Source organism: Coccinella septempunctata, chromosome 2 (genome assembly GCF_907165205.1).
Source record: "Coccinella septempunctata chromosome 2, icCocSept1.1, whole genome shotgun sequence".
Lineage (NCBI taxonomy): Eukaryota > Metazoa > Arthropoda > Insecta > Coleoptera > Coccinellidae > Coccinella > Coccinella septempunctata.
In genome coordinates, this window is record NC_058190.1 from 8,839,828 (window position 1) to 8,861,283 (window position 21,456).

The 21,456-nt window shown below is 36.7% G+C and overlaps 1 protein-coding gene across 2 annotated transcripts in view; it reads left to right on the plus strand.

The window, feature by feature from the left end:
• LOC123307730 (nuclear valosin-containing protein-like) overlaps nt 1–20,178 on the plus strand; it is a 59,432-nt gene extending 39,254 nt beyond the window's left edge. For both annotated transcript variants that reach the window (XM_044890150.1, XM_044890151.1), the window contains exons 6-9: nt 1,880–2,047; nt 2,110–2,232; nt 11,574–12,005; nt 19,960–20,178. In XM_044890150.1, coding sequence (XP_044746085.1) covers nt 1,880–2,047; nt 2,110–2,232; nt 11,574–12,005; nt 19,960–20,037 — 801 coding nt within the window. In that variant the 3' untranslated portion in view covers nt 20,038–20,178. The remainder of the gene's footprint in view (nt 1–1,879; nt 2,048–2,109; nt 2,233–11,573; nt 12,006–19,959) is intronic.
• Nucleotides 20,179–21,456: the final 1,278 nt, after the last annotated feature.

The following is a 21,456-nucleotide window of genomic DNA, read 5'->3' on the forward strand; positions in this document are numbered from 1 at the left end:
TAAGAAAACCATAATGAAATGAATTTTAATGAATACCAAGGCCAAAAACAATAAACAATAATGGTGTGATTGTGTAGAATGATGAAAAAGAATATTCTGATGCTCAATTTTTCCTTGCCATTACAATGAAAAGGTAATAAAATCATCACAAACAAATATATGCTGTATGGAAATATTCACTCACTCACTACGCCTTTGCTAAACAAAAAGGCTCGATGCTCTATTGACTATCTCTCTCGGCTTGCTCATATCTATTGCTGTGCTTTTTGAATATAGTTCAATGGTACTACCCTCCCCTCTCAGTGATCGATGCAAACCTCTCTTTTTTCAAGCTTTCACATACAGATGAGATGTCTAATAACATGTATGCAATGATTTTGTTTTACCAATTTTGGAAATATGGGATAAGTCTTTTTTTCCACTGTAGGTAGCGCTGTTTAGAAATTGACAGCTTATTGTCAATTGATATTTGAATACACTCCTAAGGCTTGCGAATGTGCTGTATTTTTAAGCGATTATTGGATTGTGAAAATGTATTCGTTTCGGAAAATAGTGTAGAATTTTCATTTTTTCAACATGTCGTTCAGTTTTCTGTATTGACAATCAAGAACTACAGCTAAGAGTTCGGTGTTGTCGAACTATCACCCTTTGTTGTTGGAATTTGAGGCAAAACCAAATCACAGATGAACATGCAGTCAGGACGGATTGCATTGGAAATACGTAATGTGAATTAAGAACATGTATTGAAACAGAAATACTTAAATAATTCTAGTCTGTTCTTCAAATATTCTTCGCGTATAGTGTGTCGTATCGTGAATGTTAGCCCGACTCGGGTTTGCGAGGCATTTTTGTCCCAGTATCTAGCGGCACCTTGCGGGCAGGAAAAGAACTCTTCGTCTGTCAATCTTCACAACTATAATAATATCATCGTCGGACGCGCTATAGTTTTCTCGTGAAACTAAAGTTATCCTCTGTAATATCGCCGCATTTATCGCACAATTTGTCATTTCTATTGAAATCATCTACTAATTAAACCAGAGTGATATTGAGCAACTTTGAGTGGAGTGCCTTTTGTCTTCCCTATCAGCGAGGTGATAACCACGAAGCTTGTACGGAAGAAAGGTGAGTTCCCTGTTTCCCTTCCCTTTGGACCCCTTTTTCTGCTATATACTAGACCGGTGGAGATTCGCCTAGGTTTCTTGGATAAAACAAGGATAGAATGAAGCGAAGGACATGGTGGCGCCTCCACGAAACAAAACTCTTATTCTCGATTAGGTCAAATGTCATGGCATTCAAAAATTGACGAGTGCTACCACCATGTTTTAAGACATCTTACATACTAGTTGTATATGAAAAAAACGCCAAGCTGGAGTTTAATCTGTGATTGTGGATTTGTTCACATTCGTGTGAACGTCAAAAAATTTCGAATTTTCGGGCCTCTTTTGGTCATTTTTTTTTCAAGTGCATACATCATGTTTTGAGACATCTTACATACTGGTTGTATTTGAAAAAAAAACGCCAGGCTTGAGTTCAACCTGTGATCGTGGATTTGTTCACATTCTTGTGAACGTCAAAAAATTTCGAATTTTCGGGCCTTTTTTTGGTCATTTTCGATTTGGTTACTCACAACAGAAACTTGTTTCTGTAATCTGTGGATCTGGCTCCAGGGTCGAAAGTATTACGTTGGTACGGCCCGATTATTTAAAGAATCAATAACATTCAGATTTCCAGATACTTCTAGTGAAAACCCCCTCAACAGAATAAATACATTTACATATGTATTAACCGAATGGTAAATACCAAAAGTATGGGGATATGTAGCAAAATACACCTACAATGACCCTATAATACCCTATAATAATTAATTTTTCATTTCAAGGGAGCTACGCAGTACAAGAAGCAATATGAAAAACTCAAACTGAGCATACCAGCTGGTGTATTGCTTTGTGGTCCTCCAGGATGTGGAAAAACCTTGTTGGCTAAAGCTCTCGCCAATGATGCTCGAATCAACTTTATTTCAGTCAAAGGTCCAGAATTATTGAATATGGTGAGTAATTGATAAAAAAAAATTAATACATAATTTGAAATTAATATTACCTTTTTTTCCAGTATGTCGGCGAAAGTGAAAAGGCCGTTAGGATGTGTTTCGCACGGGCAAAAAATTCCGCTCCATGTGTAGTATTCTTTGACGAAATAGATGCGTTGTGCCCAAAGAGATCATCTAGTTCACAGGTTAGTACTCGGAGGCTCTACATCTCATAAGAATTAATTCAGATATAAATATCAAGGGAAACAATCGGGCTGGCAGAAATCTACATTCCGAGTACATCAGGGAGAGCGTACCGACATAGAGGGAGGATAGCGATAGACCGGTTTCGCTTTTATTCAAACTAATCAGTATCGCATTACTCAACCAACGATGCCTACCAAATTAAGAGATGATTTCTTGTAGAATCTTTGAGATTTCGGTTTCATCGGAAGTCACACCAACGTTCGTAACAGATTCATTTGTATGCTAGTATTTTTTGAAGTAGGAACTGTCATTCTCACTTTTGTTTACTGATCAAGCACTATGCAAATCATGCAATAATAATTACACTAGAATGATATATCAAAAGTATGTTCTTTATTTGCGGCAAACGTTTTGCATAGTGCTTGATCAGTGAAAAAATTGAGAATGACAGTTCCTAACATAGCCTACTTCAAAAAATACAAGCATACTAATGAATCTGACTTTGCGAAACCTGTCTTTAGGCGTGAAATTCGAATTTTATTCAATAAAGGCAAAACTACTGACTTTAAAGGCATGAAATGTTTGGGACACCCTAACTAGTTTTTGACGAGCATGGAATTACAAAATTATAGGGTTGCCATTTGAAAAAAATAGGGTATCATAGTTTTTTTGAGGTTCGCTTTGGAGCCCTTTGTCAGACACCCTTTATAATATTTCTTCATAAGTTATACAATAGTTGGGGAGCAGATGATTCTAAATCAGGATTTACTCTAGCGTCGTGGAGACCTAGTGGATTTTGAAGATTAGATGGTAGAATGAAAAAAAGGTGGAGAAAGTGTATGCAGGTTCTCAAAGATATAAAAAAAATCGTCAGTTGTACATACTCGACCGTGTCAGATTAAAAAACTATATATGCCCTACGTGTCTTTGATAATAAATTCATGCTTATCTGACAGTTTGCGCGGTGGAGCTTGCCGTACGGAAGAGTTGAAAATGGTACAAAAAAAAATTTTTCGAGCATGTCAGATTTTTAGAGAAATGTTAATTGGACCCAAAGAAAGCTACTTTTCGAGAAACTGACAATTCGGAGGTGACGCAAGGTCACGGCGGTCCTTTGAAAATGCAAAAGAAAATCGTTACTTGTACATACTCGAGCCTGTCAGATTTTCATACACATGGTTAATCTCGGTGTTACAGACGTGTTGACCCATTAATCTGACACTAATCAAGGGGGGTTTTCTCAATCTGACAGTTTGAAGATGATAACAATGCATTTTTTAGAATATCTCCTTCCTGTACCTCTAATTGTTTTTGTATTCCTTATGAAAGTTGTAGATAATAAAATTCTATACAACTTTTGTCTGAAGCAATTTTAGATACTCTTAGCCGTTTTCGAGCTAAAGGGTGATGGGGGCGAGGATCTTAGCCACACTTGCGAAAGGCCAAGGTCAATGTATAAACCCAGTCTAATGAACTTTCATCACCATATATCTCAAAAACGTTTAAACGTAGAAAAAATTGCTTCGGACAAAATTTGTAGAAAATATTATGCTCTACAACTTTTATAATGAATGCGAAAACAATTTGAAGCCCAGAAGAGAAGGAAATTGAAAAAAACTGATTTTTGTGATCTTTATGGACAATTTTCATCGTTTCGGCTTGCCGAAACTGTCAGATTATATTTTTCGCGTTTTTATTGAATCATTATCTTCAAATTGAAAAAAAGCCACTGCGCTCTAGAATGTACACGTGACGTTTTTTTTTGCAAGTTTGGCGCCCTCCCACACATTTTCGTCACGCTTAAATTGTCAGATAAAGATAATATATACTTTTCAACATGTAATAACCAAATATATCTCAATCTGATACGCTCGAGTATGTACAATTTTCGTTTTTTTTTACTATTCTGACAGGCTGTCCTATACTACATACAGGTCTAATTTTTGGTAGAGGTACCTTCTCATGTTCCACTTTCGCAAAGAGAAATTATTAGAATGAGGGATTTTGAAGATACGGACACTAATTTGTGACAATCATATTTCAAAAAAAATTTATAATCAGGCTATATGTAATTCAAAAATCGCCTGTGTGGTTGCGCATAACATACTTCAAATCAGTGTAGAATTGAACGAAGAATTCGAATATGTATCCGTTAAACCGGAAGTAGATTCCGCTTGAAGATATTTTACATTTCAAGTTCATGTACTCTAAAACGGAAATCCAAAATCTGTATTATAATTCCTTCCTCGAATACGTCAAATGAAACATTTGAAAAAATCACATAGATACCTCTTCTCCCGAGCGCGATTAATATTTGTTAATTTGTTACTTATTTTTCGCGCCCAGAAATAGTATAATTCGGATGCCGAAATATTAAAATACCTGATGGAAATGAATTCATGTTTTTACTACTATTCGCCGTCTCAAAAACAGTTTCATTTGTCCGGAACATCAAAAATCCATATCCATCCTTCAATGTGTGTGAAGTTGCACCTGCACTTTTTTATTGGCGAAAAAAAAATTTCTGCTGAATTGGGCTAGGTTGTGCCTTTTAAGCTGTTGATTTTTTTTACTTTACGAAGAAGTTGCTTTCAACAGCTAAAATAGGCTGTGCTAAACTTCTGAGTTATGTCATTAGAAAATATAAAAACAAGAAAAGAATTGAGCAGAGCACTTTTGTTTTTTTGTGCTACAATTGTGACGATTTTCAGAAAAAAACTTTCAAAGGGCTGCGCTGGTCCATTTTAGGCATTTTATGAAGTATCTAGAGAACCGTAGATAAAAAATATTTTTCTCAACGGCACAAAAGCAGCGCGAACGTAGAACAATTCAGCACAAAAAATATCGAAAAGTATTGTACTACCACAAATCGTTTACAGTTTTTCACTAACAATTAAAATATGAAAATGAAATAAGTTTTCAATATTTTGTTTCTTTTCCTTTGACATGACATCCGAAAATGTGAAAAATAATAATGGTTTTTTATATATAAAAATGATTCCCGAAAAATGTGACGGTGACGTTTTTAAAAAAGTTTACTGACAATTAATCATTATATTATCTGAACGTTCTGCTTCTGTTGATACGTGTGTACGAGTAGCTCGTAAGAATCGACTTTTTCTGTGTGAATAACCGATTATTTTCTGTCAGATTTGCAGTGAATGAGTTGGCCTGTCCAAGGTAGGAAAACCGTAGCATTTTTTCCCGTCAAAACTCCCTTGTTTCGGTGTTTTCCTTATTGTTTTCTTTTTTCTTCTTCCTGTGATTCTTGCTCTGTTTACGTTGTTACGCGCGGCGATTGCGTCGAATTCCCCACCCTTACCTCTTGTTCGCTGGTTCTTCCACCGCTTTCGAGTCTCTCGGCGTTTTCCTTTCTCAGTACCATAAAGTAAGTCAAGATAGAGGGGAAACTCAGCTACAAAAACTGGACCCCTTATTTAGTTTGTTGAACCACCGCATGGGGTCGCTTCCATCGCTGATTTTACGTTTGTTAACATTTCCATAACCTCATTCTTTTCGTCTTTGTCTGCAGTGAGTGCAGTGTGAAGTTGTGAAGTGCATCTTGATTCCTAAGTGTTTTTTCTGATAATTGAATAAGATGTCGGGAAATAGAAATATTAAAAGCAATAAATTTTGTGTGCCGAACTGTGGTGATAAGACTAGTAGACGTCATCGGTTTCCTGAAGCAGATAATAAACAACCGGAAATTATCAAACTTTGGATGGAAAAAGTTCGTAATCCCTTGTTGACTACTAAAAGTACTGAACAAATACGAAAATCCTATTTTGAGTGAAAGTGTGAATTCATTTTTTACATATATATGGGAATTATTAGTTACATGAATATTAGTGCTTTATGATGAAGGGTTCTCCCAAATTGAATTGAATTGAAAAAATCAGCAAAGTACTGATGAAACGTCGACTAAGTTAAAAAAAAACAGTGTTTTCCTTCAGTCCTATAACCAATCATTCCCATAGGACATTATAATTATTTCTATTTTATATTTTACATATATGCCCATACACTTTGATGTATATATCGACATTAGAATCATTTCTATTTTATTTTTTTCCTATCAAGTCCATACACTTTGATGTATATATGGACATTAGAATTATTTCTATTTTATTTTGTACTCATAAACCCATACACTTTGATGTATATTATATGGACATTAGAATTATTTCTATTTTATTTTTTACTTATAAACCCATAAACTTTGATGTATATTATATGGACATTAGAATTATTTTTATTTTATTCTTTACATATAAGGCCATACACTGTGATGTATATATGATTTATTTATGAAGAAATATAGTTTTATCATTGCCTACATATGTGTTTTTTTTATTCAAGTCATCAAGCTTCTGAGAACATTGGATTTGAAACAACTCGTACTGGAATGGTAATATAGCATCTTGAAATGCTATATTAACTCATTCCAGTACGTTGTTTCAATCCCGAACTTCAAAAATCAAATCAAATGATTTTAAATAGGAAGCATTTCAAATTTTCCCGCTCATTTGTTTCGAATTCCGGCCGCCAGAGGGCGCTTTTATTTCCTCGAACCACCGCATGGGGGCGCTGAAACTTGACCCCACTTCTTAGTAGGGGAGTTTCCCTTCTATATGGGTCTGTTCTGTGCTCAGTACTCAGTACATGATATAACCTAGAGGTGGGCGCAGAGAACGTATTTCAATCTTTTCCACATTGCTACGTAATTTTATAGGAGATCAGATATTTAATTCTTTCAATCCATAAAACTACCTGATCCTACAACATTTTGTTTACCTTCCCCTTTCCGTGGCCTTCCTAATCTGTTATAAGTCTCTCTTATCGGCCCAGGAGAGTGAAATTTGTGATTATCCCCATCCACTTCCTTTGTTTCGTTTTAAATTATAAATAGGGGTTAAGATGAGTAAGTGTCACGTTTGCTCAAAACAGACAACTTCTTCTAAGTCTGCTAGTTGTTTCAAATGTGCGCTTTCCATATTAGTTGCCTAAACTTACAACCCAGCGAGATAAATTCGGTGGGTGATGGTTGGCTTTTTAACTATTGCCGGAGGGAGGGCCGCTCGCTTCGTAGTGGATCGGTTTCCTCTGGTACATCAACCCCAAGGGTCGGATCGCAGACTTCATTTTCACCCGGCGACGACCAGTTCGCCTTACTTATGGCGAAACTAAGTGAGATAGCAAATGATATATCCTCAATCAAGGCTACTCAATTGGTTCTTCAAACCAACCTGTCGGAGTGCAAGACCATTTTAGAGAGACACTCGTCGGACATTGAGCGTCATGAGGGCATTCTCGATAGACATGCTCAATCAATCAACAAACATGACTCTGAAATCGAAACCTGCACTTCGGAGATAAGTCACTTAACCGAAATACACAGAGACCTCAAGCTTGCTGTAGATTCTGCTTGTTCCAAAATATCCGAGATAACATCTTCCAAGTCTGCCTCATTTGCTGAGGGTCCAGTTGCCCCAGCTGTTGATCCTGCAGAAATGCTCGAACGTCTGCGTAGATCACACAACATCTTGGTTCGTGGCATTCCTGAGGCAAGCGCTGATGGGGACGAAAATATTGTTTCCCAGGTTCTTGATTATTTGAGTCCTAACGCTAATTCCCAACGCATCTCTATGTCTAGAATTGGTAAATCTGTTAATAATCGACCGAGAATCATTAAGGTGTCTTTCAACAATCCGCTCGTTGTATCAAAGATACTCAAGAATAGGAGAGCTGTGGCGGGTGTGCCCGAGTGGCAAAAATTCAACATCACTGATGACAAGTCACCAATGCAGATCAGGGAGCTTGATGATCTGCGTATCGAACTGAAACGCAGAATTAAAGAGGGAGAGTCTAACATAGACATTAAGTACGTCTCTGGTAAACCCACAATTACCAAAATATATACTAGTGCGAGTTCGAAAAACTGAAAAACCTTCACGAGTGGACAATTTCTTATACCAACGCTCAATCTTTGTTGTCCAAGTTTCATGAGCTGCTGGCTTTTGTCAGCATTAATCACCCCACCTTCATCCTGATCTCGGAAACCTGGCTACATCCTGGTATTCCGGACACACTTGTTGCGATTCCTGGTTACGATGTTTTTAGGCATGATAGCACGTCTACCGTGGGCTACGGTGGTGTGTGTGCTTACGTTTCAAGAGAGGTTGCCGACTCTTTTACTCTTACGATTTCGGGTCTCGATTCACCAGGAATTGACAATCTATTTATTGACCTTTCGAAGGGCAGATCTTGCGTTTTCACCATCGGTTGTATTTATAGACCACGTCCCTGTCAATTTGATGAAGCAATGGCAGTCCACCTAGGTGAACTTTCCAACTCTAAGCGCAACCTAGTTATAGCTGGTGACTTCAATATGCCTGATGTTCAATGGCCTATTGCATCGATAACGCGCAATTCGCCATCCAATCCTTACATTCACTCTATCCATGAAAACAATTTGTTTCAGTTGATCGATTTCCCAACTCGCTTTCGTGGTACGCAAAATCCTTCTCTTTTAGATCTAATTTTGACAAACGATGCCAATCTTGTTTCCAAAATCCAACAATATCCACCATTGGGAAGATCAGATCACATCATCCTGATGGCTTCTCTTCAACTGCATTTTCCAACAACTAGAAGATTAAGTAAAACTGTGAAGATTACTGACTATCAACTCCTCAATCGTAAACTTGGTGAGGTCAACTGGAGCACACATATAACGCCCACATGCGATGTTGAAGAGGGCTGGACCTCGTTCTCATCAATCCTCCAGAATTTGATAGATGAATGCTCTCATGAACAGGAAATTATTCAAGTTCCATCCAAACCTTGGATTGATCGACACATTCTGCAGTTAATACACCATAAGAAGTCAATATGGCGGCGTTTCCAGCGCCGAAAACGCGTGGAGGACTACAGCGAACATCGGAGATTCTCTAATTTTCTTTCTTCTTTTATGAGAAATGCTAAAAAGCTCTATGAATCCAAGTTGATTCATTCTAAGAACAGAAAAAAGTTCTTCAAATATGTTCGATCCACCCTCAATTCTAAAGTTGACATCCCACTAGTTACAAACTCCACCAGTCAACCGTCCTCCGGCCCCGAAGAATCCGCTAATGTACTGGCGGATTGTTTTGCCTCCTCCTTCACCAGGGGATCTACCAGTCTACCTAAACCCATTGGTCCATACAATTCTTCGGAGATCACAGAAATAAGTTTTACTCCCTCTGTCGTTGAAGCACACCTCTCTGCCCTAGATGTCAACTCTTCGCCGGGTCCTGATGGTTTCTCTGCCAAACTTTTGAAGGAATGTGCTGAATCTCTTTCATACCCTCTCTCCCTATTGTTCACACGATCGTTTGAGACTTCTCGCTTGCCTTCAACTTGGCGAAGTGCACTGGTGACGCCCATATTCAAAAAAGGAGACAAGAGTGATGCTGCCAATTATCGCCCCATCAGTTTGGTTCCGATCATATCCAAGGTGTGTGAGAAGATCATTCATGAGAAAGTCCTCCAATTCGCCGTTGAAAACTGCCTTATACCGGACAGTCAACATGGTTTCCTGCCAGGTCGTTCAGTCATTACCAACCTTCTCGACTGCATCAATTCCTGGTCTAAGTCCCTAGATAAGTCCCATCCAGTTGACGTTATCTATCTAGATTTCTCACGAGCATTTGACCGCGTACCTCATAAGCTCCTCCTTCACAAGATAAAGCATTTGGGAATTCGTGGCCGTCTACTCCGTTGGATCGAGGCATTTCTCACTGACAGAGTTTTCCAAGTTCGGGTTGGCAAATCTTTGTCTTCTCCGAGGCCAGTTTTAAGCGGCGTTCCGCAAGGGTCCGTATTAGGGCCTCTTCTATTTCTTCTTTTTATATCTGATTTGCCTAAGATCCTCAAATCAAAGTGCTCCCAATTTGCTGACTACACGAAATTGTTCGGAAACCCTATTGCAGCCGCTGTAGAACTTCAGGAGGACCTGGAGGCGCTGACCCATTGGTGCCGAGAGTGGCAACTGCCCCTCAACCAGGAGAAATGTGCTGTTTTACACCTAGGTTCCCTCAATCCCCGTCTCCAGTACTATCTGAACAATGTACCCATCAACACCTGTAGCAGTCATTCTGATCTCGGTGTGATTATTACCGAGAATCTCAGCTGGTCCGATCATATAATTTCCATTGTGAATAAGGCTAAAAGATCTCTGTTCATGATACAGAAGGCCTTCAACGGATGCGACCCCTCAACATGTGCTGTCCTGTTCAAGACTTACGCCCCATCTTGGAATTTGCTGGCCCTGTATGGAGTCCGGTACTGAACAGGGATTTGGCTTTGTTGGAGGGTATCCAGCGTCGAGCGACGCGTCTGCCATATGGGATTTTGCGACCAAGTTATGAAGAGAGGCTATCTCTCATGAATTTACCGTCGTTTGCTGACAGGAGGATTCGAGGAGACCTAATCACAACGTACCGTGCTCTTCACAATCTCTTTGGAGCTGACCTAAGCAGCCTTTTCACTTCGAACTCCGATGGTCGTCTACGTGGTCATGCATATAAACTGACTAAGGAAAATTTTAGATCGTCGCAGAGGCAAAATTTCATCTCCAACCGGGTTTTTAGTGCGTGGAATAGTTTGCCGTCGGCTGTTGTGAACTCAGAGTCTGTCAATGCGTTCAAAAACAACTATGACAATTTGTGCCGTCGCGTACGTCGGTGACACTCGTGATAATGGATTTTTTATTTTATTTTTTTCTCTATTTTTGATTCACACTTTTTCATTCTCATGTACACACAATGTATTCTTGATTCTATGTAGAACGTATATGTTTTTATTTTGAGTTCTATAGGCTTTGCCTCAACTGTGTATCTTTTTCAAATAAATAAATAAATGAATAAATAAATAAATTTGAGTGATTTATTGCATGAAGAACATGTGAAAAAAGTTTTGATGCGGAGTACATATTGGCTGGCATATTTAAGAGTGCGGAACCTCTGAATCTCTTTCGACACGGTTTGATTTGTGACTACTTTTATTGTTCCTGACATTATAAAGTTATCATTCCGTATTTAAAATTCCACATAGATTTTTTTTATAAGCTTAAACCACAACCTGTAAGTCTTGATGACCTTCTACCGACCAGTCTTTTCGGACAAGGGCGTAGACGTGGGATATGCAGATGATTTTTCGAAAAACTTTTCAGCTATCAAAAGTAACGACCTGATTTTGGTTGGGGAATTTCGACTAATTTAGGCTATATGTGCATATATATCTTTCTAAGTCATCGAATCATAACTTTTCAATAGAATACTGGATATGTTTATTTTCACAGAATGATGTATCGTCGAGGATTGTGAACCAGCTTTTGACCGAGATGGATGGTGTGGAAGATAGAAAAGGAGTATTTTTATTAGCGGCAACCAACAGGCCAGATGTAATTGATCCTGCGGTATTAAGACCAGGACGTTTTGATAAAATACTTTATGTGGGTTTGCCATCCCCTACAGATAGAGTTGAAATCCTTAAGACTATCACAAGGAATGGGCCTCTTTTAGGTTCGGACGTTGATTTAGAGAGTATTGGAAAATCGGAAAAGCTCTCTGGATACACAGGCGCGGATTTGTCTGGTTTAGTGCAAGAAGCATCCCGTATACGTTTCACAAGAGCTTTTGAAAGTAATGACCTGGAAAATTTTGATGCCGTATTGACCAGCCAAGACTTTGAGGAAGCAATTTCAGAAATTAAACCATCAGTTTCAGATAAGGTAAAATTATTCTCAATATTCCATTATTCTATGATCTCAAGATATTTATTTATTAGAGAGAATTAGATATCGTTCCGTACTTGCTGTTGAAAACGTATACAGAGCGAGTTTTAAGTATGGAACGCCTCAATTATCTCGGAAACGGATAGATCTTTGTGTGCAAAGATCTTCAACTCAGGAATACACACAGGTGATTTTCATACCCAAAAAGTGTGATGTAGCCGCTAATATGGAGCTATTTGCACTGTTGTCAGATCTTTCCTTCCTCCGGTATAATTGTTTTTTATCCAAATGGGTCACCCTGTATATTATTTGTCTTGTGAACTCCGAAATACGGAATATTTTTCATGTAATGTTCCCCATACCTTAATGCCATCATTTCGGAGTTAAAGCTTCATTTACATTATCTCCGCCGATGTTTAAATAATACATTTTGAAACTTGCTGAAATCGCCTTTACGCCTTGTTCCTTATTTTTCTACTTACTCAATGAAGATATATGCGAGCTATCTATAGTATTCGATTGTGATTTTTCTACTGGTGATATTGTCTGTGTCAATTGTTGTTTGGGGTTGTATAAAAAAAAATTAATTGTGCATTGAGTCCCCCGTTTTCTGTGTTTGACACGTGTTTCGCTATCACAATAGCATATTCAGGTGGGTGAAGGTAAACTGGTCGTGGTTTAAAAACTCATTTTGTGAAAATCGCATAATCTGTTTCAAGTTCAATTATGGAATTTTATCAAGTATTGGGCACATCAATTAAACATTTCTTCAATCAAATTCTGATGTTTCATTTTTGAAGCGAAAATCTCGTCCACAGGTGACAGTGCAGAATATATTGTTCCGATTAAAAGAACTATTTCAACCAATGGATACTGTTGTCTTTGTAAAAATGCTTCTGATTTAGCAAGAGTTCCACAAAATGCTCGAATGCTATCATTTATATAACGGCGAGTTTTTATTCCAGATGGAAATCGATGCTGTCGAAATCATTCCAATAAATCAACGCTTTTATGGTGAAAGTTTACAACTTATAAAAGTTTATTGTAACTGGACTACAATGGCTACAGACAATACCACCAGTAGAAAAATCATTATCGAATACGAAAGAAAACTCGCAAATATCCTCATATGATAATAACCGTTCATATGTTTAATAACCTGGAGCTTTCTTCGATAATTTGGAGCAAACACTACACTTTTCATTAACGGTCTTGAATCAAAACATTATATTCGCTCAATGAACGTGGGATATATACTGCACTCACATTTATTTTAGCAGTCGGTTGGCCATGAAATAATTTTCCCAAGTTTTTGTAACTAGAACGGAGTAAAGGTTGGCACTCATGAAATGTCGTTAATGTCATAACGCCGTTGCCACAACTTATATCAATTTTTATTACGAAAATGCCGAAAGTTCTTGAAAAAAGAGACAGGATTTCAGGAAGTGCTATTTAGAATTCAGGTCCGCTCATTCAGATAGTTATACCCAAAGATTATAGAGTACAAAGATAGGAAACGCCCTCATATCGCTAGTGCTAAAAACCGACTACATTTTGGCAAGGGGAAACACGCGTGACAATGAGATGGCGCTAAAAACGCACTGTCAATACAGGAAAAGTTTTTGATAACAGTTTTCTGTTTTTTAATTGAGGGGCGCGAAATTCGAATTCTTTTTCTCGTATTGCATTCGAATATTGACTTTGTTTCTATCAGAAAACAAACATCCTGAGCGACAAAACAAAAGTATGGTTTTGTTTTGTGATCAGGATGTTAGTTTTTATCTAAACATTGTTTGGAATCAATTGATATCAACGAAACGCTGTTGGATGTGCTATATGTTTATTTGCAATTCATAAAAAATTTACAAAAATTGAAATAGTGGGCAATAAATGAAGCTTTAAATAGGACACTAAAGTATATGGTCTGCTATACGTCGAAGGTGTTGTTTCTGTACAAAAGGTTGTTCTGAATTAATGAACTTAGTTGAATTTGTAAAATATACATATATCAGAAATTAATATGAACCAATATTCAATATAGCATCATAGCATACATATTCCAGTTATTTACATATGAAGGTATTATTTAAAGAATTTTCAGAACCACACTAAAAAAAACCTTACAGACATATGCAAGACCTGTATACCAGTATAGACCAGTATAGTTTCTTGGTGCTTTTTTTTATGATTTCCTTATGATATGGTCTCTTGATGACACAATATACAAATTGATTAATGAATGAACAAAACACTCACAGCAGGTTTCATAAAACTTTGACTTTCTAAACAATAATTTGACAGTCACTCGGTTCCCAAATGGAAATCAATAAAACCTCTGCATTTCTGAATATATTGAAAGAGTAGCAATTGAGAATTATTGAATGGACCTATAAAGATCATAATTTCCCCTTAATAGGCCGTTCATGCAAGGGATGTTTTCTGCATACAACAATTTACGTCGATGAACAGTTCTCAATTGACCTGCAGTAAAATGTTCATTGCACATGGTGTAGTTAGTAGTGTTTGCTGAAGTAATTGTCTTCAAGCCCTGAGAATTTTATCCACTTCGGAGCACTGAAAATTGGAATCAATGAATGACCGATTCACATGTTACGATTTTTAATACTTACGCTTTCATTTTCCTTAGTTGAGTGAAAAACTTAATCCACCGTTCATCACCATTCAATAATTTTCGAACAATATTTTGATGTTTACACCAAGAAATAAGACAAAAATCAGCAACTATAACGAGCCAGATAAACAATAAGCGGAATGAGAATCAAAACATTCAAAATCTCTTTGATCAAAATTGACGTCTGAATTCTTCAAAAATTTCATATATTTCTGCAAATGGCACTCAAATTAATATTTTAACCAGTCCTAGCGTCTTAAAAACACGCGTGACACACAGATGGCGCTCAAATCGCTTTAGTCGCCTCGTTTCCCATCTTTCTACTCTATAATCTTTGGTTATACCCTGATATTCTAAAAGAATTTCCTTCTATTGGGAGACCCAAAATATTGGTGGCATTTGAGAATTTTATATTTGAGTGAATTTATGCGAAAAGTTTATTACAGGATTTTCGATGAATGTCATCGTAGAATGAGTTCCCGAAAATTTATTTTTCCATTTTTCATTTGACTTTTCTTATTCATTGTAAATGTCTTAAGGTACCAATAAATACCTATATAATTATTATTATTATATCAATGCATTTAGATGAACAGCCACAAATACGCGCCAGTTGTCCCGTTAATTGTTTATTCATGTGAAATTTTTGTTCAAAGGTGAAGTTCATCTTGACTTGAAACTTCCTTTAATTCCTTTTACTCATATTGATGCATAATGATTTTTGTTGAAGAATTTAACATTCTTTTAATTATCTGTTAATTCCTTCGAGAAATACCCATTCCCAACCACTGCAACACATGCATTTCATCTTCGGGTTAATATTTTTGAAATCTACAACTGATGTAACGTATTCAAACTCTAGCCAAAGAAGATAACGAACATTAACTCTCCTCAAGCTAATGCATATTATGGTATTATACTGATCTCTTGTATTTTCCATGCAAATAACTGGATTTGGTATGCCTTCAAAGAGTTTGTATAAACTTCAATTATGTTCGTCACATATTTTCCGAAAAGATTCGACATTGTGATCATATACGTAATAACAGAAACTTTTACGTAGAACGGGCAACATAGCGTTGATTCAAAACCCAAAAATGTTTTGACAAGCGTCATAACCCAACATTTTCGTACTATACAGAGTGAAATGTGTCAAATTGCCATGGCCAACCGAGTGCTAAAATAAAAGTGAATGGAGTATACCTTATCTCATCAAAAATTAACTACGCTTATGACAGTTGTGTTTGCGCTTAAAATCACATGTAGCGTTTAGGTCGCGCGCTTCTGTTCTTTGGCGAAAGAAAACTTGGTTTTCATTTTTTTTTACTATAGCGTACCTTCTTTTGAGATTCGAAAATATCATTTTTTTTTTCCATAGAAAAAGGGATGAGGTTCCCGAAAAAAATTGTTTCATAATTGTGCCAGAATTGTATCATGGTGAAAAATTGAAATGAAAAATGAAAATTTAATTTTTTTCTGAAAGTCACTGTCAGCCTTAAGAACATATCCTAAATTGGGAAAAATCGATTCACGAGTTTATGAGAAAAAAATTTTTGGTCATTTTCACATAAGTTGTTCTTTCAAAAAAATAAGTGAGTTAGAGGTCTAAAACTTTCAGGATTTTATAACATCATTGGTACCTACGAATCCTATCAATATCTGGCAGCAATGTAAATAAATAAATGTGTGATCCGTTTCCGAGTAGGTAATTACCACTTTGAGGTTACTTTAAATACTACTTTTCAGTCTGGAACGCCTCAATTGAGGCATGACGGTAGTTTGGTGAAAAGCTATGAAATCTTTCTTTTGGCGTCTTATAAAGGGTCTTTCATCATAAACTGGACAAACATATGGTCGGTAGATGACACCGGGAGAATCATTTCTGCCTTATGACGTTTTCGAAGCATAAGCTAGTTACAGGGTGTTCAACGTCAGTTTTAAGCAATATTCTAATGGGTGTGGTCAGTTATGTATAAACCTCGAAGTAACGGTTTCTGGTCACATCTAAGTATTATTGAGTACTCAATTCAGAAAAGGTGAAGAACTCCGAAAACAAGATAGTTACAATATCAATATCTGAATAATAAACCTAAAGCGAATTCACTAAAGGCGAAGCCTGTGTGTGGAGAGATTCATTAACCTGACACAATATGGAGAGTTCATTATCATATTATCATTGAAAATTACCTGCCAACTTAACCGAACTAGGTTTTAAGTTTTTTCTTATTAGGAGAACAATTAGAGACACAACGCTTATTATATATTCTGAATCAGAAAAAATATCGGACTGGAATATGTAACAAAATATTCGACTACCCACTGCATTCTAAATGAAAGACTGTATAGAATGTAACATTTGTTTTTCGATATCACTGATACTTCAAGAAAGAGAGGCCGAAAAATGAGTTTCCACTTATAACTTGAAAACAGAAAGTTGAAAGGATGCGGTTTTGGCCATTATCCATCTTTTGAAAATCGAGGTCGGAAACGTGCCATCCATTTTTCTCTAGCTGTTGAAGTTACAGAGCTGCTATTCAATACCAACGGATTTTGTCCAAACAGATCTTCTGATCCACTTTCAAGGAAGATCTACTTTTAATCTTGTGATTATTGTTTTAGTGGTACTGAGGATAGCCCATAGAAATCATAATATATATACTTACTCTAGAATGCTAATCCAGTAGTAAAAAATGCGGCGAAAAATTGACAGTTGTCGTCAAAGCGAATGCGCGACATTAGTTTATTTCAACTCGAACGTTGCCTAGACTTTCCTACCTTATGTCAGTCGAATTGTTTATTTGGTATAAATGAGAAATAAACATACATACATTCGGTGAAAAAACTTATTTTTCGATTCATAGTATTCATACATGACTTCTTGTCGGTATTGAACACATGCATGGATGACTAATTGTGTTTATATATGCTTCGTTTTAGAAAATCAGTACAATGATATTGCAGGTTTCAATGGAAATACACTCACTTTCAAAAGTCCTGCACCCCCCAATTATTAAGGCTATCTCAAACTTTGAAAAAAAAATGATACCCTCGGGTTCAAGTATAATGAAAGGCTTTTACAGAAATAAAATGAAATCAATTTCATTTCATAGAATTATGAAGTTGAAACAACAAATACAAATTAGGAATCAAAAATTGCAAAAACAAAAATTAAATTTAAACGGAAAATTAAAAGTTAATTAATAAAAGAGCAAACTGATATGCAGTATTTGAGCCTCTGTTGCTCAGCAATGCATTCACTTGTCTAGGCATTCCAAAAATTAAATTATTGATTATTTCCTGCGGAATATTCATCCATTCCTCGGTAACAGCTACAATAAGTTCTTGTGAATTTCGTGGTGGATTATTTCGACGGAAAACGGCTCTGGAGACATGATCCCATATATGCACTATAGGATTTATGTCAGGAGACGTCGCGGGCCATTCTAATCTGATAATGTTTTGGTTTTCCAGGGCTTCTTGAACACCTCTAGTGCGATGTGGCCTGGCATTATCATCCATAAAGATAAATTGAGCCCCTTATTCATTACCCGTGGGTATAATTACAGGATTTATGATATTTTCGAGGCAATATGCACCAGTCATCGTCCCGGATATGTGAATTAGTGGCGTTCTTCTTCCAAACATCATGCCTTCCCAAAACATTTCAGTGCCACCGCGAAAAGGAGCAACTTGAATAGCTCTCTCAGGTCTATTTCGACATCCTGGTTCCCTCAAAACTCTTAAGCGGTAATCATCACTTACTAACCCAAACCGTGACTCATCTGTAAATAGCACATTCCTCCATTTTTCTGAATGCCAGTTTTGATGAGCTCGCGACCACTGCAGACGAGCGGTTCGGTGACGAACTGTTAATAAACGAACTCTTAGATGCCTTTTGGACCGCAATCCTGATGTTAAAATTCTTCTACGAATTGTAGCACATGAAATTACACGGTTGTGGGCTTTTTGGAATTCCGACCTGAATGTTGGTACCGTCACTGACCTATTTCTACGGGCTGATTGGGCAATATACCGATCTTCTCGAATCGTGGTAACACGAGGACGACCATTTCGAGGTCTACTATGCACTCCACCAGTTTCCTCATAGCGCCTAATCGTTCTGTTAACCGTGCTTCGAATGATGTTTAGTCTATTGGCTATCTGATGGCGTGAGAGCCCTTCTTGCCAGAGAGCAATAATTCTAGTTCTGTCAAACTCAGACAACTCGTTTCTGGGCATATTACACAGTTTTTGAACTAACCGGTACTTAAAACGAAAAACTACTGGTCCGCAGAAAGGCACACATTTGACAAAATCGATATTTAAACACAAGAAAATTTTTTGTTTCGTAATGTTATCATTTTATTTGGTGGTCAACAAGTTTCTGTTGTTGTCAGTAACAATTTGTTGTGAATCTTGATTATTTTATCTCCACTACAGGGGGGGTGCAAAACTTTTGAAAGTGAGTGTATATCGGGATCTCGGAGGTGACGTGTTATAAGTCCAAATCTAAATTTGTCGATAGAGGTAGGTATTATTGAGTATTCATTGATTGTTGGACCAAACCGTGAATTGGCTGAAGATTGGAATTTTATAGCGAATTCCTTGCTAACAACTGGTGCTTACTAAATATTTGGAACTCGCAACAAAAATTCTAGAAGATTGAAACTTAATATCACCAATGCAATTCAATATTATCGCAGATTTAATTAGATGAACAGGTACCTAAGCATTGAGTGCATATTATAAACTCCGTGCAACAATTTTGAAATATCCTGATCTAGTGCAATACTACTATATATCATCAATGAAATTCGCTATCAGTGGAACTCGATAATTCATTCAAGTTTTGAATTTTTTTTTTGCATTTATTATTTTTGAAATGATAGACAAGTACACAAGTACAGTTCAGAAAATGTGACTTAAAACTTCTTACCTCTGAGCAGATCGTGCAACAGTGAAAAATCAAATGACTGAAAGAAAACGCGTTGTTGTCCGACATACCTGCGTTACATGAATTACCCCCTCTTCATGAGATTCGATCGACAGAATATTCAGAAACTCGGCAACGTTCTACTAGAAAATAAACTAATGATGCGCATTCGTATTAATGACCACTGTCAATTTTTCGCCGCATTTCTTACTACTGGATTAGCATTCTAGAGTAATAATATATAATATGATTTCTATGGGATAGCCACTCATATTTAACCAGAAACCGGAATATCTGACAAATATACTAAAACTCGAGAAAATACTAACTTCGAATAAATTATTTATTACACAGCTGATATCTATTTAGAGAAATTTTCATTACAGGATATGGAACTTTACGAGGAAATGAAGCTGTTGTACACAAAAACTGCGAAAATCAACGAGCAGATGGATTTATCTTGAGATGACCCCAAAGTCCTCAATTTTTTTTTTTTTTATTTTAAAGTATTAAGAAATAATGATTATGTTCGTGTACAAAAACTATAAATAAATTATATAATATTAAATAATAATATTATTATTATTATTAAATAAATTATATTATTTGCATTTTTATTTTTTTTTCGTTATTGCGAATATGTGAAATGGAATACTTCGTGATGTTTCTATCGGATCCGAGACTGACGAGGGATAGTACTGGCGATAATTAATCCCCCCACTGTAGTGTTCCTTGCTGAATAATAAACGTAAGTGGCCGTTCCGCTCGGTGCCTCTACGGCTCCACTATTCCCTCGGTCACTCGTATTCAATTCGTCTATTTGCCTCAAAAATTTACAGTGTCGGAAAGTTTTCCAAAATATTTGAAATCATCAGGAAAAATATATACAAAGAAATCCTAACTATTACACTTGCATACAAATTATATGAACTGCGGTACATACATACACATATAAAACAATGAAATATAAAAATTCACGGATTACATGCTAAAAATGATGAAACACAAATTGATACATTGAGTAAAAGGGGTTCTCCACTAGCACACCCTTAGCTCGAAAGACTGAAAGGCAAGTTGCGTTATTGGCAATTTATCAATTTATGTATTTTTACTCCTTTGAATACATGAGTGCTCTGTGTCTTTTTCAATCTATGCATCGGAGCAGCAAACGTATCCGTTGATCTTGAGGAATAAATGCGCACATCGGAGTTCTTTGTAAGGCGTCCCATATTCTTGTCGAAATACAGAAGTCTTATTCTGATGGAAAAATTTGATAACAATCACTTTCAACTTGGCAAACAAACTTTTTAGGGTTTTCACTCCCAATCTCTGAAACAAAATCAATTAAAAATTAAATAAACGATTTGCTCCTGCGTAAATTCTTGCACTTATTTGTCAGGAGCAAATCAACTAGAAATTTTTTTTTTTGCGTAAATGAATTTACGCAGGAGCAAATCGTTCATTTGATTTTTAATTGATTTTGTTTCAGAATTGGGAGTGAAAACCCTAAAAAGTTTATTATTTAGAAATGCAGAATCCTCCCAGAATAAATTTTAATCGATATTTGGCAAACAAAGCAAAGTGACGATTGAACACGAGACCAGACGATTCTGTTAGACTACATCTTCAATCTGATTGGTCCTTCAATATTTCTGCGATTTGAGCACCCTCATCTTGGAAGGCCTTCCCACCGTTTGCGAACACTCAGGAACTAAATTCAATGAGTGAAAGTGAAATCCCTTGTTTCTCTTTGGTTTTATACTGTATGTCATTCTTTCATGGAACTGAGCATTGTAAGTTCCTACACAGTCCATCCACGTGTGTTGGTCCAAGACAGATTTCTAGCGACCGAAATTCCAAGCAAAGAAATAGAACCAACCTTT